At 40.2% G+C, this 21,590-nt stretch overlaps 1 protein-coding gene across 1 annotated transcript in view; it reads left to right on the plus strand.

The window, feature by feature from the left end:
- The first annotated feature begins 10,259 nt into the window (after positions 1-10,259).
- TXK (TXK tyrosine kinase) overlaps positions 10,260-21,590 on the plus strand; it is a 48,030-nt gene continuing 36,699 nt past the window's right edge. The window contains exons 1-5 of the mRNA XM_007180762.2: positions 10,260-10,324; positions 11,365-11,467; positions 12,175-12,380; positions 14,962-15,027; positions 19,784-19,838. Of these exons, the coding sequence (XP_007180824.1) occupies positions 10,260-10,324; positions 11,365-11,467; positions 12,175-12,380; positions 14,962-15,027; positions 19,784-19,838 (495 nt within the window). The remainder of the gene's footprint in view (positions 10,325-11,364; positions 11,468-12,174; positions 12,381-14,961; positions 15,028-19,783; positions 19,839-21,590) is intronic.

Raw genomic sequence — 21,590 nt, forward strand, 5'->3', positions numbered from 1 at the left:
TTTCTTCCCCCTGTCCTTCCCTCTCTCCCCCTCTCCCTCTCTTTCTATTTTCTTTTCTCTCTTTCCCTCACTGGTGTGGATTCTTGGTTTGGTGTACAGAAAGTCTTTTCTGGTGCCTGCTTAGAGGTAGAAATTCAGGTTAAAAAAAAAGCTAGCTATGTGTCACACCTCCCAGATGATATGGTTAAGTCCATTAACATGTATCTGGTCTTCAGAAGTCCCTTAAATAGATCTAGTGGTGGGAATTTATTACAGTCATGAGGAGGTTTGACCTTTCTGTAAATTTCTGGAAAAAAAATAAGGCGCTTCTTGTAGTGAACTTAGAGGATCAGTTCCAATTGCCCAGAGCCATTTTTCCAAAGCCACAGGTTTTCCAGACTTTTCCATTCCCTGAGCCCTTCAGCTGTGAGCGCAGCTGCCCCGGAATTCCTCGTCCTAGAACCACAACCTGGATTGTGTGCGTTGGGCCACTAGCTTAGTCTTTGGCTCAAGGCAGTTCTTGAAACGAGCCAGTTATTCATGTTTTCAAGTAAAAATCACCGGCCTTCTGCCAGTTATTATAAGCAAACTCAGGAGGACTGAATTTCGCCTGAAGCACTGATTCACAAGGAAACTCTGCCATCGTAAATGCCAGGGGATGAACGTGAGGTTACACAGATATAAAACTGAAAACATTCGAAACGGAGGGAACGCCACCAGCTTCGCTTCCCAGACGGCGGTGACCCAGCAGCCCTTCAGCTACCGTTCATCTGCAGGACTGAGAGCGGCGGCGAGCTGTTCGGAGAAGTGGTGCTTCTCCCACTCGCTCCCTTCCAGCGCCCCCTGGTGGAAACCCGTCCGCAAGCCGAGCCCCGCTGCAGCCACGCACACACGCAGAAAGCTGTTAGGAGACCTGCACGGGCGGGAGAAGGGGGAGCAAGCCTTCCCAGGAGAGTACGCGAACACTAAATAAAATAAGAGGTTCGACTCCCTTACCCATGAGGGACGTGCCAGTTCCTAAAGGTCACGGAGATTACGCCGGGATGTGATGCCCTTTTCCTGATTTGCTGGTGCAAGATAGATAATTAAAGATATTTGCTGGGGAATAAGAAGCAGATGAAAAGACTAGCGCAGATGTAAGCCTGGGAGGGGAAGCTCTGGCTCCTTCCTGCGATAATCCTCCACCGTGAATATAACCTTCCAGCAGGCAAATAGTCATTGCCCATCTCCGGGGCATTTTAGGTTGTCTCTGGCAAAGACCAGATATGCATGAGTTTCTGCCTTCATTGGGGATTTTATAAAGGCGAAAAAGGGCTTTCTCTCTGCAGGTTAGTGAGAAAAACAATTCAAAGAATGGCTTCTGTAACCACAGCAGGCGTGTGGCAGTGACTCTCCATTTACCCACTCACCTGGAAGACCTGTGATGCTGTAAATAGAAAATGACCACAAATCTAATAATCATTGCTATCTGCTTTGGCAGGAATCAATACTTCAGTCTGTAAATAAAGAGGCCTAGTGTCTTGAAGAGTCATGCCAAGCAAGGAACACCAGGAAGCTGTTTGGCTTTCACAGCTTGTTTTCTACTCACTCATCAATTATTTATTGGGCAGCGACTAGTTGCTAGCAACTGTGCTGGGCAGAACTGAACCATAAACAAGGCAGAGGTTGTCCTCGCTGCTCACAGCTGTTCTTGGTCTTCAGGGGAGATAGAACAAAACCGTGTCATAATTAAAGCTGTGGCAGAGTAGTACCTTTATTTGAAGGCAGTTGTCTTTGCTACTGAATGAGGACAAATAAATGCTTCTGAAAAAACTTCCTCCTAAATTCCAGGCTGCAGAAGAGAGTAAAGATAACTGAGAGATTGCTGTTGGGTTTATAGTCCACTCTGTTGGTGTGTAGTCATGTATGGTAAATTCAGTGAAGTGGGGGGGGGAGCCTTTTCCTAGTCCCCAGATATCATTCCTGCTGACAAATACCAGCAATTTCTCTTTGGAAGTTCTATATGTTTAATTTAAGGTATAATAATGGTTAATTTTATGGGTCAACTTGGCTGGGCCATGATGCCTAGGTAGTGGATTAAATGTTACTCTGGATGTTTCAGTGAAGATATTTTTTGTGTGAGATTAACATTTAAATCAGTGGATCTTTAGTAAAGCAGATTACCAGACATAATGTGGGTGGGCCTCATCTAATCAGTTGAAGGCCTTAATAAACCAAAGACTGACCTCCACTAAGCAAGAAAAAAGTTGGCCAGCAGACTGCCTTTGGACTCAAACTGCAGCTCTTCCCTGAGTCGCCAGCCCACCCCGTCAGATTTTGGACTCACCAGCCCTCACACTTGTGTGAGCCAATTCCTTAAATCAGTTTCTCTTTCTCTCTCTCTGATCACTGCGACAAATACAGGTGTCATGCTTACAAATATGAAAATGCCTTTAAAAGAAGCACCGCCGTACATGTTTACTGTTATATCAGTTTACTATCATATCATTTTCACCTTGGCAAGACTAAGCTTCAGAGCATCTCCGGAGTGCTGTGTTGATAGTGGGGAGAGGGCCCCTTAGAGTCCTGAGCGGGGTGAACAGGGGTAGAGAATGGGCTCGGAACACAGGAGTTGTGGGGTTGAAGGTCAGCTTTGGCTTACTTGGCCTTCTTCCCATTTTGTCTTCATTGGGAGAACCATAGTGTGCTTCTATCTGTTTACCTTAAATCTACTCTTTGAATACACAATACATACTTGCTGAATGAGTTCTAGGGAACTGAGTGAGGGAAAAGGTCAGACATTAAATGAGTAACTGCTCTGTTCTAGACATTTCATCTCCACTGTCTTACGCTATCTTCTCATCCACAAGGACTGTCTCATTATTATGCTCATGGACTCAGCCAAGCTCTGTGGGCTTAAATTCAATCTCAGCTGCTTTTTAGGTATGTAGCTTTGGACAAATGACTGAACCTGTCTGTTACTCAATTTCTTCATCTGTGAAATGGGGATAATTTCAGGACCTATTCCAGTGTGTAGGGAGTGAGTTAGTATAGGATAGTAAGATCTTACTGTAGTCTCTCCATATGGTAAATGCTTTGTTGGTAGCAGTGGGGAACTGCCTTTCCTAGAAGGTAGGTTTTATTTCTAACATTTTCCAGATGAGGCTCCTGAGTAATTGCCCCAAATCATACTGTCGCTACCAGAAAATGGAGTCGTGATCTGACTTCAGGTTACCCTGACCCTAGTGACTGCTCAACCCCATATGCTGTCCTTATACAGAAAAAAAACATTTGAACACCAGGTTTTAACCATTTCATTTAGCATCTCGTGGATTGATGCTTGATTTTGGATAAGCTGCCGCTGCTTTTTCTCCTTCCCACCTCCTTCCTCCTCCTCTCACTCCTCCTACTTCTCCCTCTCCTTCTTCTTTTTTACTATATCTGGAACAAAAGGTTAGACTTATGACCTACTACAAGCTCCGGAAGTCTGTCTTCTTCAACTTTACTGTTCCACTTAGTCAAAAGGACGTGGTCAACCTAGCTTTCTCTGCGGCCAGCGTCGAGCTGTGAGATACCATGTGGTAGAATGAGTTACTGACAGATAGAGCCTAAATGTAACGTGATGGTGTAGATATTGGGGAGGCGTTATTTAACAGCTATCTATTGAGTTCTTGCCCTGTACCGGGCTCTGATGCTGGATGCTATGGACAGGACAAAAAACCATGAGACTCAGACCGTGAAATTGAAGAGTTCACAATCTAGCTCAGTGGTTCTTAACAAGGGGTGATTTTTGCCCATAGGGGACATCTGACAATTCCTGGAAACATTTTGGTCTTCACACCTGGGTGGGGGAGGTGGGTATTAGAGGAGTGAGGCGGCTGTTGGTACTGGCACCTAGTGCGTAGGGGCCAGGGGTGCTGCTCAACATCCTATAATACATGGGACAGCTCCCGCAGCAAAGCACTCATCCCTCTAAGGTGTCAATAGTGGTGAGACTGAGAAGCCCTGTGAGAGATGAAGGCCGCACAAAGAAAAGTAAATAACCATTGAAGATGGTACCTCATTATGAGCCACAGAGCAAGACAGATAACAGTGCTTTGGGAGCCGAAGGAAGATTAGGTGGGAGTGGATTGCAATGGAAGCCTTTTTTAAGCCGGGGGCAGAAATGTGCAAGGTGTCTGTGAGAACAGTGAACAGAAGAATAGAAGCTGGTGTAATAGGAATTGGTGAACACTAAGAATCAGGGTGGGGCTGGCCAGATTACGGAAGGCCTCGGAAATAAGGAAAGATATAATCTTGTTGCCATATGTAATTGAGAGTCTATTTTATTTTGTTAATTTAATTAAAGGAGTGAAGGAGAGAGTAGGGAAGGCTGACAGCTGGGGGAAGAATGGTCCAGGCAGAACAAAAGCGAAGAGCCTTGGGTGAGAGCAGTCCTGGTGCAGAAGCACCGTGGGGGCAGTGTGGATGGGGTGAAATGAACACAAGCACATCGGAGAGAAGGTGAGAGGCACCAGGAGGCCAGGTCCTGGACGGTTTAAGGACGATTGTGAGAAAATTGGCTGTAACGCACAGTGAAATGGAGACCCATTGTGGGTTTGTGAGACAGGGAGTAGCATGATCTGATCTAGGTTTTAAATTAATTACTGTGGCCGCTGAAAAATCAGCCATAAAGGGTGGGGGGGATGGGATTAAGTGTAGAAGCAGAAAGAAGTTAGGAGGCTATTGGTATAATCCAGATAATGGAGACTTAGACCTTGGTAGTAACAGAAGGGTGGGGAAAAGCAGTAACATTCTGTGTGTGTGTGTGTTTTAAATTGCGGTGAAATGTAATTAACATAAAATTTACCATTTTAACCATTTGTAAGTGTAGAGTCCAGGAGCATGAAGTCCAAGCACATTATTGTACGATCATCACCATTACTCACCTCCAGAACTTTTTCATCATCTCAAGCAGAAACTCTTGGATACAGTTGTAAGGAAGAGTCAGCATGCTCTCCTGATGGATTGGACTGGGGTGTGAGAGAAAGAGAGGAGTCAAAGATAACTCCAAGATCATTGGCCTGAGCAGCTGGAAAAATGGAGTTGCTCTTGACAAGATGGAGAAGAGTGGATAGACAAGTTTGGGTTGGGGAGGAAGAAGAGAGGAGTTCAGATTTCTTCCTGTGAATTCGAGGTGTCCACTAGACATCCAAGTGGAGAATTTGAGAGTGCCTTTGGCTAAGCAAGTCTGGAATTCATTGGAACTGGGGTAGAGGTGTACATTTGGGTGTCATCAGCAGATAGATGGCTTTTAAGACACAGGAAGGAATGAGATAATCAAGGGAGTGAATAAGGCCAAGTAAAGAAATCAAAAGCTTTGGGGCAGCCTAGCATTAGACCCAGTCTAAGAAGTTAGCGGGGAGGAGAAGAAAGCAGTAAAGGAGACTGAGAAGAAGGAAGACCGGGAGGACATAGTGTCAAATGCTGCTGAGAGCACAGGTAAGATGAGGCCTTAGAATTGACCATTGTTTATAGCAGTGCATAGGACCCTGGTGACCCTAACAAGAGCAGTTTTGGGAAGTAGTGGGATCAAAAGCTTAACTGGGATGGGTTAAGAGAAAGTGGGAGGGAAAGAATTGGAGGCAGCAAATACAGACTGCTAATTACTATAAATGGGGAGCAAAGCTGATGGAAGAAATAAGATCAAGGGTAGTTTGTTTTGTTTTGTTTTTAAGGGGTGAAGTAGCAGTATATTTATATGCTATTGGGAAGGATCCAGTAGAGCGGGGGGAAATGGTGATGTAGGAGAGGGAAGGAGTATTTAAAATTTTTTTGAATTTGAATACCTCTACATGGGACTTTGACACAGCATTTTGCCACAGTCCATACCATACTCTGCTTGCTTCTCTCACTTGTATAACCTACATTGGACTTCACATTTCTTGGCCTGGACGGATGCATATCTGTACGGGGCTCTAAGGCAACACTAGAGTAAATCGGTAAGAATGCAAATTAGAACCACTCCTGCCAAGGTAGACAGAGCCCCCAAGTGCTAAAATACCCTGTTTGGGGGGAGTGTTTTTGGCAATTTGCTCATGCAGAGGCCACCAGATGAAAACTGACAGTCAGAAGCAGTTGAGATCCAAAAGCCTAATAATACACAATGTAGTGAAGATTTGTGGAACTCTATTTTGGTCCCTGGAAGTCAACTTTGTGTTTCTTGGTGCAGGCTAAGGAAGAAAGTTATTAAATCAGGGGTGAGTGATCTCACAGCAGTGGGAACAAAAGTGAATCTTTGCCTGGGCTTGGACTGGAATTGTATCTCCAGAGTAGAAATGAGATGTTTACCCCTGGACCACCAATGTGTCTGTAGCCCAAACATTGAATAACGGCAATATCCAAACTGGAGAAAGGCAAGTAACTAATGCATGGATCTAGGTTTTGAAGGTGAAAGGAAGAGGAACCAGTATATATTGATTACTATGTTGGATATCTTTATTCTTATCCACCCTATTCTACCCTGTGGGGATTAAATGTGGAAGCCAGCCTCCATCGTGGCTCAGTGAGCCTGGCCTCTTGGTATTCATTCTTCTCCACCTTGCACTCTATCCTGGAAAAGTAATCTATAGGGCTTGGTTCAGCATGCTTCTGAGCCGTCTGGCTTCTGGTTACATTACACCCATGGGGAGCCCTGGAAGGAAGCTGTGGTGAGGTTACCTTGAACTGGCTGTGTCCCTCTACAGCAGATCATTGCTCCTGTAAAATGGTCTCTGCTCTACTTAACTCTCTCACTTTCCTGGGCCTTTTGGACATGGGGATGGTGACAATTCCACTATTGCTGGACCCAGGTGTCTGCACATTCTTTATTGTTCTTTACCCCCTTCTACACCTTTGTAATTAGTCTCTTTGTAAATAAACCCTTCTAAAAGTATTCTAATTTAAGTATGTCTTGTTTTATATTATAGGCCTGACTGATACCATAATTGGTATCATAAATGGCTCTAGGAAACAGAGTCAAAATTGGATCTGGGATTTATTTGGTCATATAGTTAGAGGTCCAGGGATAGGCTTATTGCTGGGAGAAATAACTCAATTTTCCATTACTCCAATTATCATTGGTGGTAGCCTGGGATGAAGGGGAAAATGTTGGCTATATATGGAGCCTCTGAAAGTCCCATTGTGAGAATCACAGCACAAACCCTCAGAAATTTGGAGTAATGACTTGACCCTGTGCTGATAACTATTTTTGATTTTTTTTTTTTTTGGCCACACTGCACGACACGCGGGATCTTAGTCCCCCAACTAGGGATTGAACCTGTGCCCCCTGCAGTGGAAGTGCGGAGACTTAACCACTGGACCGCCAGGGAAGTCCCCACTATTTTTGATTTGAAAAGTAGCTCCTGGCTTCCTACTGGTGAAGACTGAATGCTCCAACCATGCCATGAAATGTTTATGTGATCCAAACTGAGTGAGCCTGTCATGAGCTGTGTTATCTGATTCACTGAACCAAAAAATTGGGCATGTGTAGGAGTAATCCATAATAATATGGAAATGGTGTGTGTGAAAGTGGGCCCCCGTAGATCCAGAAGGCTCAAGAAAACTTCATGAGCAGGTGACATTCACATAGTACCTGTTCTTTCTGCTTCTCCTTCGACTCACACCCAAGACCGCAAGAGGAATTTCCCATCGGGCCTGATTTACAGATAGATCTGCATCCCAAACCCACATGAGCAGGAAATGAACAGCCATCATGCTACAGCCCTATTCAGAGGTAGCCTGAAAGATGGTGTTGAAGTAACATTCTCCTTGAACTTCAAGAAGTACATCAGTTTATTCACTTCATTAGGGACAGTTAGTCTGAGGCATCGATCTACATTGACTCATAGGCAACGGCAATAAAGTTAGCCTGCTAGTTCAGGAACGTGGAAAGAACAAGATTGGGAGGTTGGTGAAAGATCTGGGGAGGAATGTGTTTGAAACTCTTGGAATGGGGACAAAATGAGAAGATGTAACCAAAGGTCTACAAGATGATCCATTTTGTGGAGTCAGCCTTTTCTTAGTTTCATTGGTGCTGGCACAGTGGTTCTCTGAATAGTCTTACCATGTGTCCTGTAATTCAGAAGCAACTGGCTTAATAGGACAGAGGAATGGCCTGCTAAAGGCTCAATTGCTATGACAGCTGGGAGACAACATCTTGCAAAGTTGGAGTGGTGTCCTATCGTATACAATAAATGCCTTAAGCCAACAGCAAATATGGTGTTGTTTCCGTATAGCCAGTGTGTCTGAGTCTGGGAACTAAGGAGTAGAGATTGGAGTGGCCCCTCTCACCACCTAATAACCCACTGGATATTGTTATTCTCTTTCCCTGTGACTTTGGATTTGGTGAGTTTGGAGATTCTAGTGCCCGAGAGAAGAATCCTTTTGTTAGGGAACATTGGAAGTTGAGATTGTCCTCTAACCATTTTGGGATTCCTTGTATCAGTGAATTGATAGGCATAGGAAAGGGTCAGTGTAGCTGGGCTGAGTATCCTGATTACCAGGAATTGGGTTCATTCTTCACAATGAGGACAATGAGGACTTTGAAACTCAGGGAATTCACTAGCTTCATTTCTTAAAATTCATAATAGTCCTGGTCAGTAGAAAACTGTAACAACCCCATTAAGACAATACCAACTAAGGACCCAGATCCCACAGGAATGAACATTTGGGCAATTCCATTAGATAAAGTACCTCCTTCGGCCAAAGTGTTGGCAGAGGCAAGGGGGCACAGGAATGAATGGTGACAGAAGGTATCTGTGATCAGCTTAGGACTCAGGACAGCTTAAGAGGTGGGAATTGTAGCAGCTATGTCCTATGTTACTCTTCTTTTCTCCTCGTTTCCTTCTCTACCTGACTTAAAAATCCTAATGGTGGTTAATGTACTAGGTTTCAGGTGGGAGTATGATCAAATTGACATCACCTGGTGATAATATAGTAGCTGATGGGACTCTATTTCATCCCTTGTTCTGGAGGCATAGAGTGGATGCTGAGGTGTAGATTGTACTGGGTGTCTTCTGCTTGTACCCCTCTTCCATGTTCCAGGACTTTAGAGAAAATATCTAATTTAATCTTCTCAACAACCCTATAATGATAATAGGTCTTCTTGATTACCCTCTTACTGTTGATATATACCTGGCATTGTTCTGGGTCCTTTATATGAATTCATTCAATTAATCCTCATAGTAGCCTTACATGCCTAGTATCCTATTATTCCCATTTTACAGATGAGGAAACTTAAGCACAGAACAGTTAAGTAACTTGCCCAAACCCACAAAGTTGGAGATTAACCTCTGCCCCTTAAGGCTTCTCAAAGAGGGTAGGTATGATTATCTTGTTTCCACAGATAGGAAAACAAAGAGTTAGAGAAGTAAAGGGACTTATCCCAGATATAGTCAGCACCCTGCCCCCTACCCCCCCAGCTAGAATTCATCCTTAGATCTTTCTAACCTCAAAGCTAATGCTCACGTCTAATGTACTCTGCTTCCTTAACAGTGCTTCATTTTCAGGGGTCAGTATGAGAAAGTGCTGATATGAAATGCAGATTCTATGAACATAAAACAGCTTTTGATAAATTCAAAATTTATGGTTTGAAAAAGGCAAATGGTCTAACTTAAATAAAGATTAAACTTGACAGTAGAAGTGTAAGCATGACCCAGATTTACTAGATAGCTGGTGCTTTCTTTAAATATTCAGCTTATGTTTGGACCTAATCCATAGAAAATTTGAGAGCCAAAAAGGTATAAATATATTTTGATACATAATATATAAAAATAAAATAAATATGTTAAATTATATTATTATATAATATATTATATTAAGTATATTTATATTACTTTATGTAAATATATAAAATATATATTAAAATATTTTTGAAGAAATGCGATGGAGCTAATTCAAAATCCCTGGTAACAGATTTCCTAGAAGAACATTGTTTCTGGAATCATGTTCTTTTGTATACTTGTCAACTGACATTAGCCCTGATCAAGGTAAAGAGGAATACAATGGTCACTTATCATTCACAGACTGAGGAAATGCATGAAACCAGACCCAGGAACAAGAGCCTGAGAAGGGAAACCACAGTGGCCGGGGTGCCAGTAACTTCTTTTTGTGTTAGTGACAGTTTTTCATCTTCTACTAGTGAAGAAGGGCACGGTCAAGACTTTGCATATGCTTTGCAATACTTTCTGTCACCCGTACCCTCAGGGATTTCCTCCTTTGGACTAGTACCAGCAGCCTCCACTATCCAATATCACGGACTCACGGCTTTCTAACAGTTGAGAATGATCTGCTTTTCAGATAATACCATCCAGTCGATTTTCTGCTGTTGCTGTTCCGTGCAGAAGCGGTAAGTCTTCTTCCGAGGGCAACTTCTTGGAAATTAATTCATTCCTTTTCTTTATTGTCCGTCAAGTCTCCACGTCTCTTTGTATCTGCTGTTGCCTCTGCCTGGGAAACCCTACTCCCATTTTCTTCCTGTTGAATGGCCATTCATTTAAAGCTAGCTATAGGTCAAATGTCAGGTCTGTGATGCTTCCTTGATCCTCTTGGATTTAGTTGCTCCTTCCATTGTGTTCCCAGAGCACGCGGCTTGGTTCTTTATTTAATACTTATTTCATGTATGCTATTTATATGTCTGTGTTTCACTCTGTAATTTTTACCTTTTAAGGGCAAGAGTCCTGTCTTGTTTATTTGAGTATCTCCCCCAAACTATCAGTGTGTTTTACACTTTGGTGCCCAGCAAATGATGTATAAGGATAAAATCCAGCACACCATGATAATAATAAGAGCCAACATTTAATGGGAGTGTTCTATATGTCAGACTGTGCTAAGAAGTTTGCATATTTTAGCTCAAGTAACTCTCAAAACCACCCTTTTTTTTTTTTTTTTACAATCCCCATTATACAGATGAGGAAATTGAGGCTTAGGTTAGATTGCTTACCCAAGGCCACACTGTGAAAATGGTAGATCTGGGATCTAAACTCATGTTCTTATCGCTACACCATGTCTACTTATAACAATAGATACCATTGAATGAGGTGATGCATGTAAAATGATAAACACTGTGCCTGACAGAGTAAGATCTTCATTATCATGATTATAATTGTACACCCTTAATATGCACCAGACTCCGTATTGGGCACATGATATGTGTTTTCTCAATTTTATTTCATAACAACTCTATACGCTCTTAGCATCTCTAGTTCCCAGATTAAAAAAATGAAGTTCTGAGAGGTAGTACCTTGTCCAAGGAAATGGAGTTTGGAAGTCTTCTAAAAAAAAAACAATAGGAAGGAGATTTTTCTACTAGTTTGTGATAATCTACTAGATTCATAGATAACTTAAGTACAAATAATCATTTGTAACATGATTATTTTTCAATGTCAGACAAGTGAGGACACAAATAAGCCTTAGCAAAGATGAAGAACTTTCAGAAAAATACACGCAGCGTCGCAGACCATGGTTCAGTGAATTGCCAAGTAAGAAGCAAGTGAGTATCATTTTGATGGGGGTGAAGGGGTAGAGGACGGTGGCATTTTTAGGGTCTGAGCCTCATGAGGTACCGTTTGCTGCCATGCCCAGACCCTAGTATCGTGGTTGGCACATAATGAGTTCTCAGTAAACATTTAGTGAATCGATGTCCTAGAAGAAAGTGAAAGACAAAAACCAACCAACCAACCAACAAACAAAAACAGTTAAAATAGACTACTCTGCTATATTTTGGCAGAACTTGAAATTGGGAAAAAATGTATTCTGGCTACTGCCATTTTGAGGCCAGGATTAATTTTCAGTTCAGTGGCGGAGAATCAGTTTTCTTGGGAAGTGTGATAAACCCAAACACAAGCTTACAGCACACGAAAGGGAAGAGCGGTTTTTCTTTTTCCAAGAGAGAAAAATCCTTGAAGTGAAACTATTAAGGAGGAAATAAAATTTTAAGAATTGTGACATGAAAAAAATTCAGTGCAATGCTGGCAAGAGAATTGGTGATCTTGAGAATTTACAAAATGTTGAGTGTGTTGCAGGATCTGGAAGTTGTTCTATAGTTAGTCATTTCCTACGTTTATCCCACCTGGGCTTCTGCTTTGGTGCAGCTGGCTGGGAGAAGTGAGGGGGCAGGCAAATATGCTCTATTCCGATTCTTTTTTAGTACAGATCACTAAAACAATAGCACAACGACTCACTCTTTAGTTTTTACAGTCCAACAGGGGCCGAGTGCAGCCATCAAAACGCAAGCCACTGCCTCCCCTCCCAGCCTCTGAGTTTGCTGAAGAGAAGATCCAAGTCAAGGCACTGTATGATTTCCTGCCCAGAGAGCCCTGTGATTTAGCCTTAAACAGAGCAGAGGAATACCTGATCTTGGAGAAGTGTAATCCTCACTGGTGGAAGGCAAGAGACCGCTTAGGGTAAGACTGATGGCTTAGTCTTTACCAAATCTCTCATCTATCATTCTCTGAAGACTTCTGAAGCATGACATAGACTCCATTTAGTGGCTCATTTAATCCAGGTTTATAACTCTTCCTTGTAAATGAAACAGAAGCTGTTCCCACACCTCCCCATCTGTATGAAAGAGCATTATAGCACCGTGATTTCAGGGGGACTCTCCAAACTAGGTACATGTGGCTTTATATCCTGATGCTGCCGCGTACTGTTGTGTGTCCTTGGGCAAGTCACTTACCCTCTCTGTTTCCCTCCCTCCCTCCTTTCCTTCCTTTCTCTCTTTCTTCTCAGTTATAATTCTCTCTTTCTTCTCAGTTATATATAAAACTAATTATATTAGTTTTAAGTATACAACATAACGATTCAATATTTGTATATATTATGAAATACTCACTACAAGTCTAGTTAACATTCATCACCATACATAGTTACAAATTTTTTTTCTTGTGATGGGAACTTTTACAAACTTTTATTTATTCTCTTAGCAACTTTCAAACATGCAATATGGTACTATTAACTACAGTCACCATTCTATACATTATATCCCCAAGACATATTTATTCTGTAATGGGAGTTTTATACCTTCTGATCCCCTTTACCCGCTTCACCCCCACCCACCCCTGCTTCTGACAACCGCCAATCTGTTCTTTCTATCTATGAGCTTGTTTGTTTGTTTCTTCAATTTTTCATTTTTTAAAAGAGTTCACATGTAAGTGAGACCATATAGTATTTGTCTTTGTCTGACTTACTTCACTTGGCATAGTGCTCTCCAGGTCCATCCATGTTGTTGTAAATGACAAGATTTTCTTCTTTTTATGGCTGAATAATATTCCATTGTAGAGATATATACCACATTTTCTTTATCCACTCATCCATCAGTGGATACTTAGGTTGTTTCCACATCTTGGCTATTGTAAATAGTGCTGCAATGAACATGGGGGTGCGTATATCTTTTTGAGTTAGTGTTTTCATTTTCTTCAGACAAATACCTAGAAGCAGAATTGCTGGATCATATGGTAGTTCTATTTTTAATGAATTTTTGTTTCTTTATTTGTAAAATGGGAATGATAGTTCCTACCATACAAGTTTTTATTCTAATTTATGCTTTCTTTGGCAATTTGAATTTTTTTCCTGTTAAGCTCTAAGATAGAAACAGAAACAGTATCTTATTCATTTTCATATTTCTACAATGACTAGTTTTGGAAGTAAACATTGCAGTAGTTTCTGAATTAAATTGGAAAGAAAAAAGACCCTGGGATGCAATAAGACTTCTTTGTGTCAGTTGCAATAGATTGCTAACGCCAGACTGGAGTCCTGGGTAGAGAAGAATTCTGAGAAGTATGTGAGCTTTCTGGGGGAGAATGCTGGCATTGATTTCTGATCCTTGTCAAGATTTGGGGATTATAAGTGTCTAAGCATCAGAAGTACATACATACCTCTTTATTTATATTTTCCTGATGATTTGGCTGTGTTACCAGCTCTTGATTGAGTCTCAACATGTGATGGAGACTTTTCAGTGGGAAAAGAGGTATGATGTCCCAGTGATCACAGTAAGTTAGTAGGTTCAGGGCTGTGTAATTAGCTACTGCTGCAGGTGGCCTATTGGCATGACTCAGACTTAAAGAGAAACAACAACAATTTTTAACTTCAAAGTTAATAACTGAATATAGTTTTTTTTTTTTAGTATTCAAACATGATAAATAGTACCCAAATTCTGCTTTGCCACACCTCCAAACCCAGTCTCTTTCCCAAAAGGAAGCACCATTATTCATTTAGTGAGTACTTGTCCAGATCATTCTCAATGCACTCTCATGCACATATTGAAACATATGGTATTACTTGCAGATATAATTTACCTAAATCTGACCATACTTTATACATTGCTCTGCAACTTGCTTGTATTCCTCAATAACATGTCTTGGAGATCTTTTCGTAATTTTAAATTTCAGATTTCATTGGCGAAGGTATAGGAAAAGAGAAACCCCTCCCCTGCCGATGAGTGTATAAATTGGTACATTTCCCTTCAACAGCAATTTACTGTATCTACTGAAAGATGCACATACTCCGTGACCCAGCAGTTTCCCTGCTTGGTATCTGTCTTAGAGAAATACTTTTACTTGTACACAAGAAGGCATGTTCAAGTATTTCTTTCCAGCTTTGCTGTAATAGGGGCGTGGCTAAACTAGAATATCTATTCTGTGGAATACTCTGTGGCAATTAAAAAGAATTAAGTCAATATCTTTGTAATTGGTATGTTTTTAATCTAGTCACTATGATGTCCCAGTGATCACGTAAGTACACCTTTTCCTCTTTGCAAAGATTTTTGTCAGAAAACGTCTTAAACTATTCACGTTATAAGTCAGAAACTTGTTATTTATCATGCAGAGATTTTAGTTGAAATGAAAAAACTTTTCTTTCTTCTTTCAACAATTTAATTAGTCAAATGAATTTGATTTTCCCCTGCATCCTTGAGGTTTTTAAAAGGATTTTTGCCACAATAATGCCACAAATGTGCCAAGCATTTTGATTTTTGCTTTGTCTTTGTAGGAATGAAGGCTTAATTCCAAGCAACTATGTGACTGAAAACAAACCAACCAACTTAGAGATATATGAGTAAGTGTCCTCCAAAGTATGTCCTATGGTTAATCTATGAAAATTATGTACATTTGGGCAGCTTATAAGTATACATAGCGTTTTTGTTCTGTAAGACCAAAGTAAGGAAAAGAAAGTAACACGGTTGGCAGCTTTAGCCTAAGAGATCTTTGACCCTTATAATGGTTGATGCAGAAACTTCTTTTTCTTAAAATCACTTTTGTTTTGTACGGCCAATTGAAAAAATTTTTAACAATGACAATGTGAAACCAAACACTCGTCTTGCACTTGTTTTAATGCATGTCCTAAATGGAAAAGTTATTATTTAAAAAATGGGGTCTTCCCTGGCGGTCCAGTGGTTAAGACTCTGCACTTACAGTGCAAGGGGCATGGGTTCGATCCCTGGTCAGGGTACTAAGATCCCTCATGCCATGCAGCGTGGCCAAAAAATTTTAAAAAATTAAAAATGGCATTAATTGTGCATAAATGAAATTAGACTTACTATATAGACACATTACTGTATTTGGCTCATGTTTTGAAATGTTTTAGATATCAAGATGAGAAGTTGGCTAATGTTGTAGTTTGGAAGAACTTTTGGTACGTTACTAGAGTTCTGCTTAGAAATACATTCTTGTTACCCTTATAGATTTAGAAGATGGAAATCTTAGCAATCACTCTGCAGATCATTCTGCCCCTCATTCTGCAGATCAGAAACTAAGGTTGAGATATTAAATTTATTTATTTTTATTTATTTTTGGCTGCATTGGGTCTCTGTTGCTGCGCGAGGGCTTTCTCTAGTTGCAGGGAGGGAGGGAGCGGGCTACTCTTCGTTGTGCGTGGGCTTCTCACTGTGGTGGCTTCTCTTGTTGCAGAGCACGGGCTCTAGGCCCAAGGGCTTCAGTAGTTGTGGCACGCGGCCTCTAGAGCGCAGGCTCAGTAGTTGTGGTGCAGGGGCCCAGTTGCTCCGTGGCATGTGGGATCTTCCTGGACCAGGGCTCAAACCCGTCTTGAACTGTGAAATGAACAGGGAAGGCATTTACAGTTCGGTCCACCTTGCCTAGTATTACAGGTGTACCACATTCATAGATACTTCAGTCCTCCAGTCAATTTATTTGTTCAGTCTTTTCTATTGTGCACTTAGGATGTACCAGATGTTAGCTGTTCCAGGCCTTGGAAGCACAATATAGAATACACAGAAGCAGTCCCTGCCTTCGCGCAACTTACAGCTTCATGGGAAAATAGACATTAAACAACCCCGAATTCACAAATAAATATATCATTTTAAATTGTGATATTATGAAGGAACAGTATGGGGCACAGGGAGAGGGAAGGGGATATAATTTAAATGAGCGTGTTGGGTGGGGAAGACCTTTCTGAGGAAGTGACTTTAATGCCTAAAGGGGGCAGGAGGGAGTTAAGGGCCGAGGGGAGAAGGAATGCTGTGTTCACATGGGCTTCTGACATTTCGGGGGAACCTTTATTCAGAGAAATATTTATGGCTACTTTGGTTTGAAATTAATATCCAAATTATCAACATTACAACGTAAAACCCTGGTTTTCAGTAAGCCTTCAGATTTAACTTGTAAGTCTTGATATACTACGCATAAATCTAAAAAAATTAGGAACAATCACCTTAATTCATACTCAACATACGAAATGTCTTTAAACAATCCATCCTATTTATAAGCTCAGTTAATTAAATTTCTGGGACCATCTAACTTGCATTGATAAACTGAATAAATTCAGTTTTCTTTTTAAGTATTGTACTTCACATGCCTGACAGGGCAAATTTGCAATTGTAATAGCCCTTTATAAGTCCTTACATGATCCTGGAAGTGTAATAAGTTAAACAGATATATGTGGTAAATCGAGTTCTCTTAACCATGTGAATGTCATTTTAAAAGTTGGTTAAATTCCCTCAAACTTCAAATAACAAGTTTAAGATTAATTATAAATTTTAAATCAAAGACAAAAACCTGATATGCCAGATTCTCTTAAAATTATAGATATTTTAAATATTATATTAAATATATTAATATTAAAAATAATTAATTAATATTAAATTAATTAATTAATATTAAAACATAGATATTTTAAATAGCAAACATTGATTATCCTGAGCTGTGGAAATATGAGTCTGATTTATCTAATTGTCTCTACACTGAGTGCTTAACCTTCTCAGGGTTAGAAAGTCACTAAGTGAAGCAGATTCACTAAGTGAAGTGCTTAACCTTCTCAGATGTGATAGGGTTTCTAGGGCTAAAACTCAAGACCACAATACTGTTACTTATTGATCAGAAACCTAAGACTGGCACATGGGAGGCTTACATATATATAAGATGGTTGTACTCAACCACAGTTGGACGTACTGTGAGTCCAATCCTGGTGAGTTTGAGCCAGGATTTTTTTTAATATGTCAATAGAAAGCCCACCACAATCCTGTGTATTGGGGCTTCCACTGAAATCATTCAATATTAGTTTAAAAAAAATTTTTTTTTAAATGTATTTACTATTTATTTATTTTTGGCTGCGTTGGGTCTTCATTGCTGTGCGTGGGCTTTCTCTAGTTGCGGCGAGTGGGGGCTGCTCTTCGTTGTGGTGCACAGCCTTCTCATTGCGGTGGTTTCTCTTGTTGCAGAGCAGGGGCTCTAGGTGTGTGGGCTTCAGCAGTTGTGGCTCACAGGCTGTAGAGCACAGGCTCAGTTGTGGCACACGGGCTTAGTTGCTCCACAGCAAGTGGGATCTTCCCAGACCAGGGCTCGAACCTGTGTCCCCTGCATTGGCATGTGGATTCTTAACCACTGTGCCACCAGGGAAGTCCCTCAATATTAGTTTTATAATCAATGTTGTCTCAGTAAAGGAGTTACAGCCTTACCTATTTGAAAAAAGCAAAACAGAACAAAAACTCTTCTAACTTTTACCAACTGATTTAAAGAGATGAAATTCTGAAATACCATGCTCCCACCTCCTCTAAACTGCATTCATCCTATCTTTTCCTGCCTTACATATATCATTATAATAATGCAGATGGAATTCTGCATTATTTTAAAGGGTCTTAAATTCATCATATACTTCTATCTGGCTATTTTGTTACTACTTTGAAGTCATTCTAAGTATGACTTCACATGGATGGATTTTTAATTTATATTTAGTCAAAATTAATATATTTATTTTATTTATCACTATAATAAATAAGTACAAAGCAACAAAATTAACACCAACACAATAGCAGGTAAAAAACATTATTTAGAAAAAAATCAATTTATGTTAATCTCTCCCCTTTTGAGTATCATTATGCAGTCTTGGCTTTTTACAGCTTCAGTTATTTCAGTGAGCTATAATCATCATTTTCCTTTTAGCACCCAGATTTCAGAACTTAGCCAGTGGGGGGCCCATTAAATTGCTTCCCTGTGTCTTTAACTCTGCCGCATTTATTTTGAAAGAATTTCTTCTTTCTACAGCAAGAGGTCTCAGACTCATCTTGAAATTCCCTTCCACAATATGAATAGTCATTAAAAAGTACTGAATGATATGCACGGTTTAACATCACAGTTACTCTTGTTTCCAGTAGCAGTAAGTAGTCATATAGTCATATTACTTTGATTAGAATCATCTGTAATCATCCTCTATTCTCTGTGGTTCATCTTTTTAAAAGACTGTTTTCAATTTGAGGGCATTAGTGTTTAAAGAACCTGACCCTTCTAATTTAATGGCAACTTTCTACTATTGAAGGTTAGGGGAAGTCCACATGATATAGGTTCCATCCTCCAAGGCAGGTATGAGTTTCAATCAGCCACCTTTGGGCTCCCCCCACTTGACTTAATGCATGGTTATATATGCACTCTTCCTTCCACTGTCCACAAAAATATTATTTCTGGTTATGTTAGGTTAACTCCTTTTTAAAATCTTGTTTTGAAATGAAAGCTTTTCCATTTTTCTCTCTCCTTTGTTCTACCGTTTCCTCTCTCTTTCCTGTACCACATTTGCCTACTGATTGTGTTGTTATACCAAACCATATGTTTAAATTACAGTGTTACTTAATTATGATTACTGTGTGTAGCTCTGGTATTTTAAAGTCATTTAATGATGGGTTCATGCAGAGATAACAGCAAGGTCGGAGGCGGAAAAGGGCTTGGTGAGTTTGAGCCAGGAAAGATTCCCAGTGTGGCCCAAGCTTAGTGAGCGAGGGGAGAAGGAGGAGCTCGATGAGACCCGTGAGGGAGTGGGGCAGGGTGCTTTGTATATTGGTTCTGTTTACTCTATCAAACCACTGACTTTACCATAAGGTAACAAACTTAGGAGAGTCAAATAAGTTAGTATGAGTTTTAAGTTCAGAAAGGTAACATAACACATATGTAAGCATGTAAACAAGATGTTCCTGAGGGGAAAGAAATGGCTATTTTTTAGTTTGTTTAACCAAAGCTCCATAAGGTGTTAATTGAAGATGATGACTTCCTAACCACATACCTTTTATGGAAATTTTCAGGAGGTTAAATCATTCAAAATTATATACTAAGTGTGTGTCAGAAAGTTGCATTGAGATGTGATAGAATAAGTGAGATCTTGGCTTGCAATCAATAAAACTGTATTAAACTAACTGACACATTACAGTACATTATTGTTTATCTGAGTTAAAAATCACTCTGTTTTCTAAAATCAGTTCTGGAGAAAGTTTTTTAAAAATGAAGGAAGTGGAGCAGCTTGGGTTTTTTGGGTTTTTTTTTTCTGGAAAGAAATGGAATATAACATTTAAAAATTATTTTTATTACTTTTACAGGTGGTACCATAGAAATATCACCAGAAATCAGGCAGAACGTCTTTTGAGACAAGAGGTAATTCAATTTATTTGTGAATATTTTCAAAATTTCTGTGAGAGGCACATTATAAAGACTTTACCCAACTAAAAAGTTGTATTACTTGCTGGTTTTGTTTTTTTAGTTCTAAAATATTGTTACAACTTCATCTCTACTACACATTATCTATGTCGTAAACTAGATATCTTTGTATCAAATCGTGTTTTTCATTGATTTTCACCATAGTTTCAGAAATGTCTTTCTCCTGAAATGATTTCAGCTCTAACATACTAAAACTCCTTCATTCACTCTGAAGTGCATTCTGCCAGAAGGGTCTCTGTTTGAATTGCCTGTATACCTTAGCATCAATGACAATCCAATATATAGTCTGCCCTCCTGAGCTTAGCTTAGACTCACGAAAAACACAAATATAGAAAAATACACGGGGCTGCACTTTCGTTCTTTGGGAACAAAAGGAAGAGTGGAGTAGCCAAAATATCAAACTCAGATCAAAACTGCTCATCTAGGTCAAAACAAAACAAAACTGCGTATAGTTTAAATTTCCAACTGACGGTAAATATCAACTGTGGGTAAATGTACAGTCAGAACTAGAAAGTAAGTAAGAAGTATATGTGTCATTATGACCTGATGTCGGATGTTGAGGAAATCTAGAAATATGAGCGAGAAAGAATCAGTTCTGTATCTCAAAGCTCAGTGCCAGTAATGGCTCAGAACACAGGGATGGTCCAGTTAGTAGCTGGGGGATAGACTGAGCACGAGGGACACAGACCAGCCTCAGGTGGTGGTGGGGACAGAGGCTGGAGGTCTGGCCCGGCCTCACTGGCTACGAGGACATGGAGCATGGCAGCAAATGCAATATCTGCCTGGCATGGTGACATTATACATTAGTGGGTGCAGAATGGACAAAGAAGATGTGATGACAGGCAGGCAGAAGTGGAGAAGGAAAGTCGACAAGTAGGTCCACAGTAAGCAAGCTGGTCACAGGTAATATGGCCCGAATCTCTGGGCTGGGCAGGTTCTACATGAGGTTCTACATCTGAGAGGAAACCAGAACAGGGCAAGTGTCTGACCTCCCTACAAAGGCTAGAATGGGGAATTTTGTAGCAAACCTTCCCATACCCACAACCCAGATATCGTAAATATCAATAGTAACATTTGGTCATAACATTCTTTAACAAAATAAGACATTACAGATACAGTTAAAGCCCACCCCTCCCTCAGCTTTCTGGTCCTCCCTCACTCGGCAGAGGCAACCACAGTAGAAGGGTGTGTTCCCATTTTGTCCATGTGTTTAATTTTTATCATATGTGTGCGCATAGACAACCTATAGTGTTATTTTATGTGTTTTAACATTTGACATCAAGGGGATCATACGTGTGTTGATTTTTAAATTAAACATTATATTTTCAATTTAATTCATACGGGTACACATGGATCAAACACATTCCTTTAACTGCTGTATAATATTTCATGATATGAGTATATAAAAATGTATCCATTTCACTATAGATAAACATCCACATCATTTCTAATTTTTTAATATTACAAACAGTGCTGCAAAGAACTTCCTTGTCGATGTCATTTTGTACACAAGGTCAAGGGGTTCTTTCAGTTACACCCCAAAATGAAACCATCTGGTCAGAGGGTGTGTGCAGATTTAACATTACTAGATACTGTGTATTCAAATCATGATTCAAAGTACTTGTACTAATTTATACTCTTACAGGGAATGAGTAAAACTGGTTCCCTACATTCTTGCCGACAGCTGGT

This window comes from Balaenoptera acutorostrata, chromosome 5 (assembly GCF_949987535.1).
Source record: "Balaenoptera acutorostrata chromosome 5, mBalAcu1.1, whole genome shotgun sequence".
Taxonomy (NCBI): Eukaryota; Metazoa; Chordata; class Mammalia; order Artiodactyla; family Balaenopteridae; genus Balaenoptera; species Balaenoptera acutorostrata.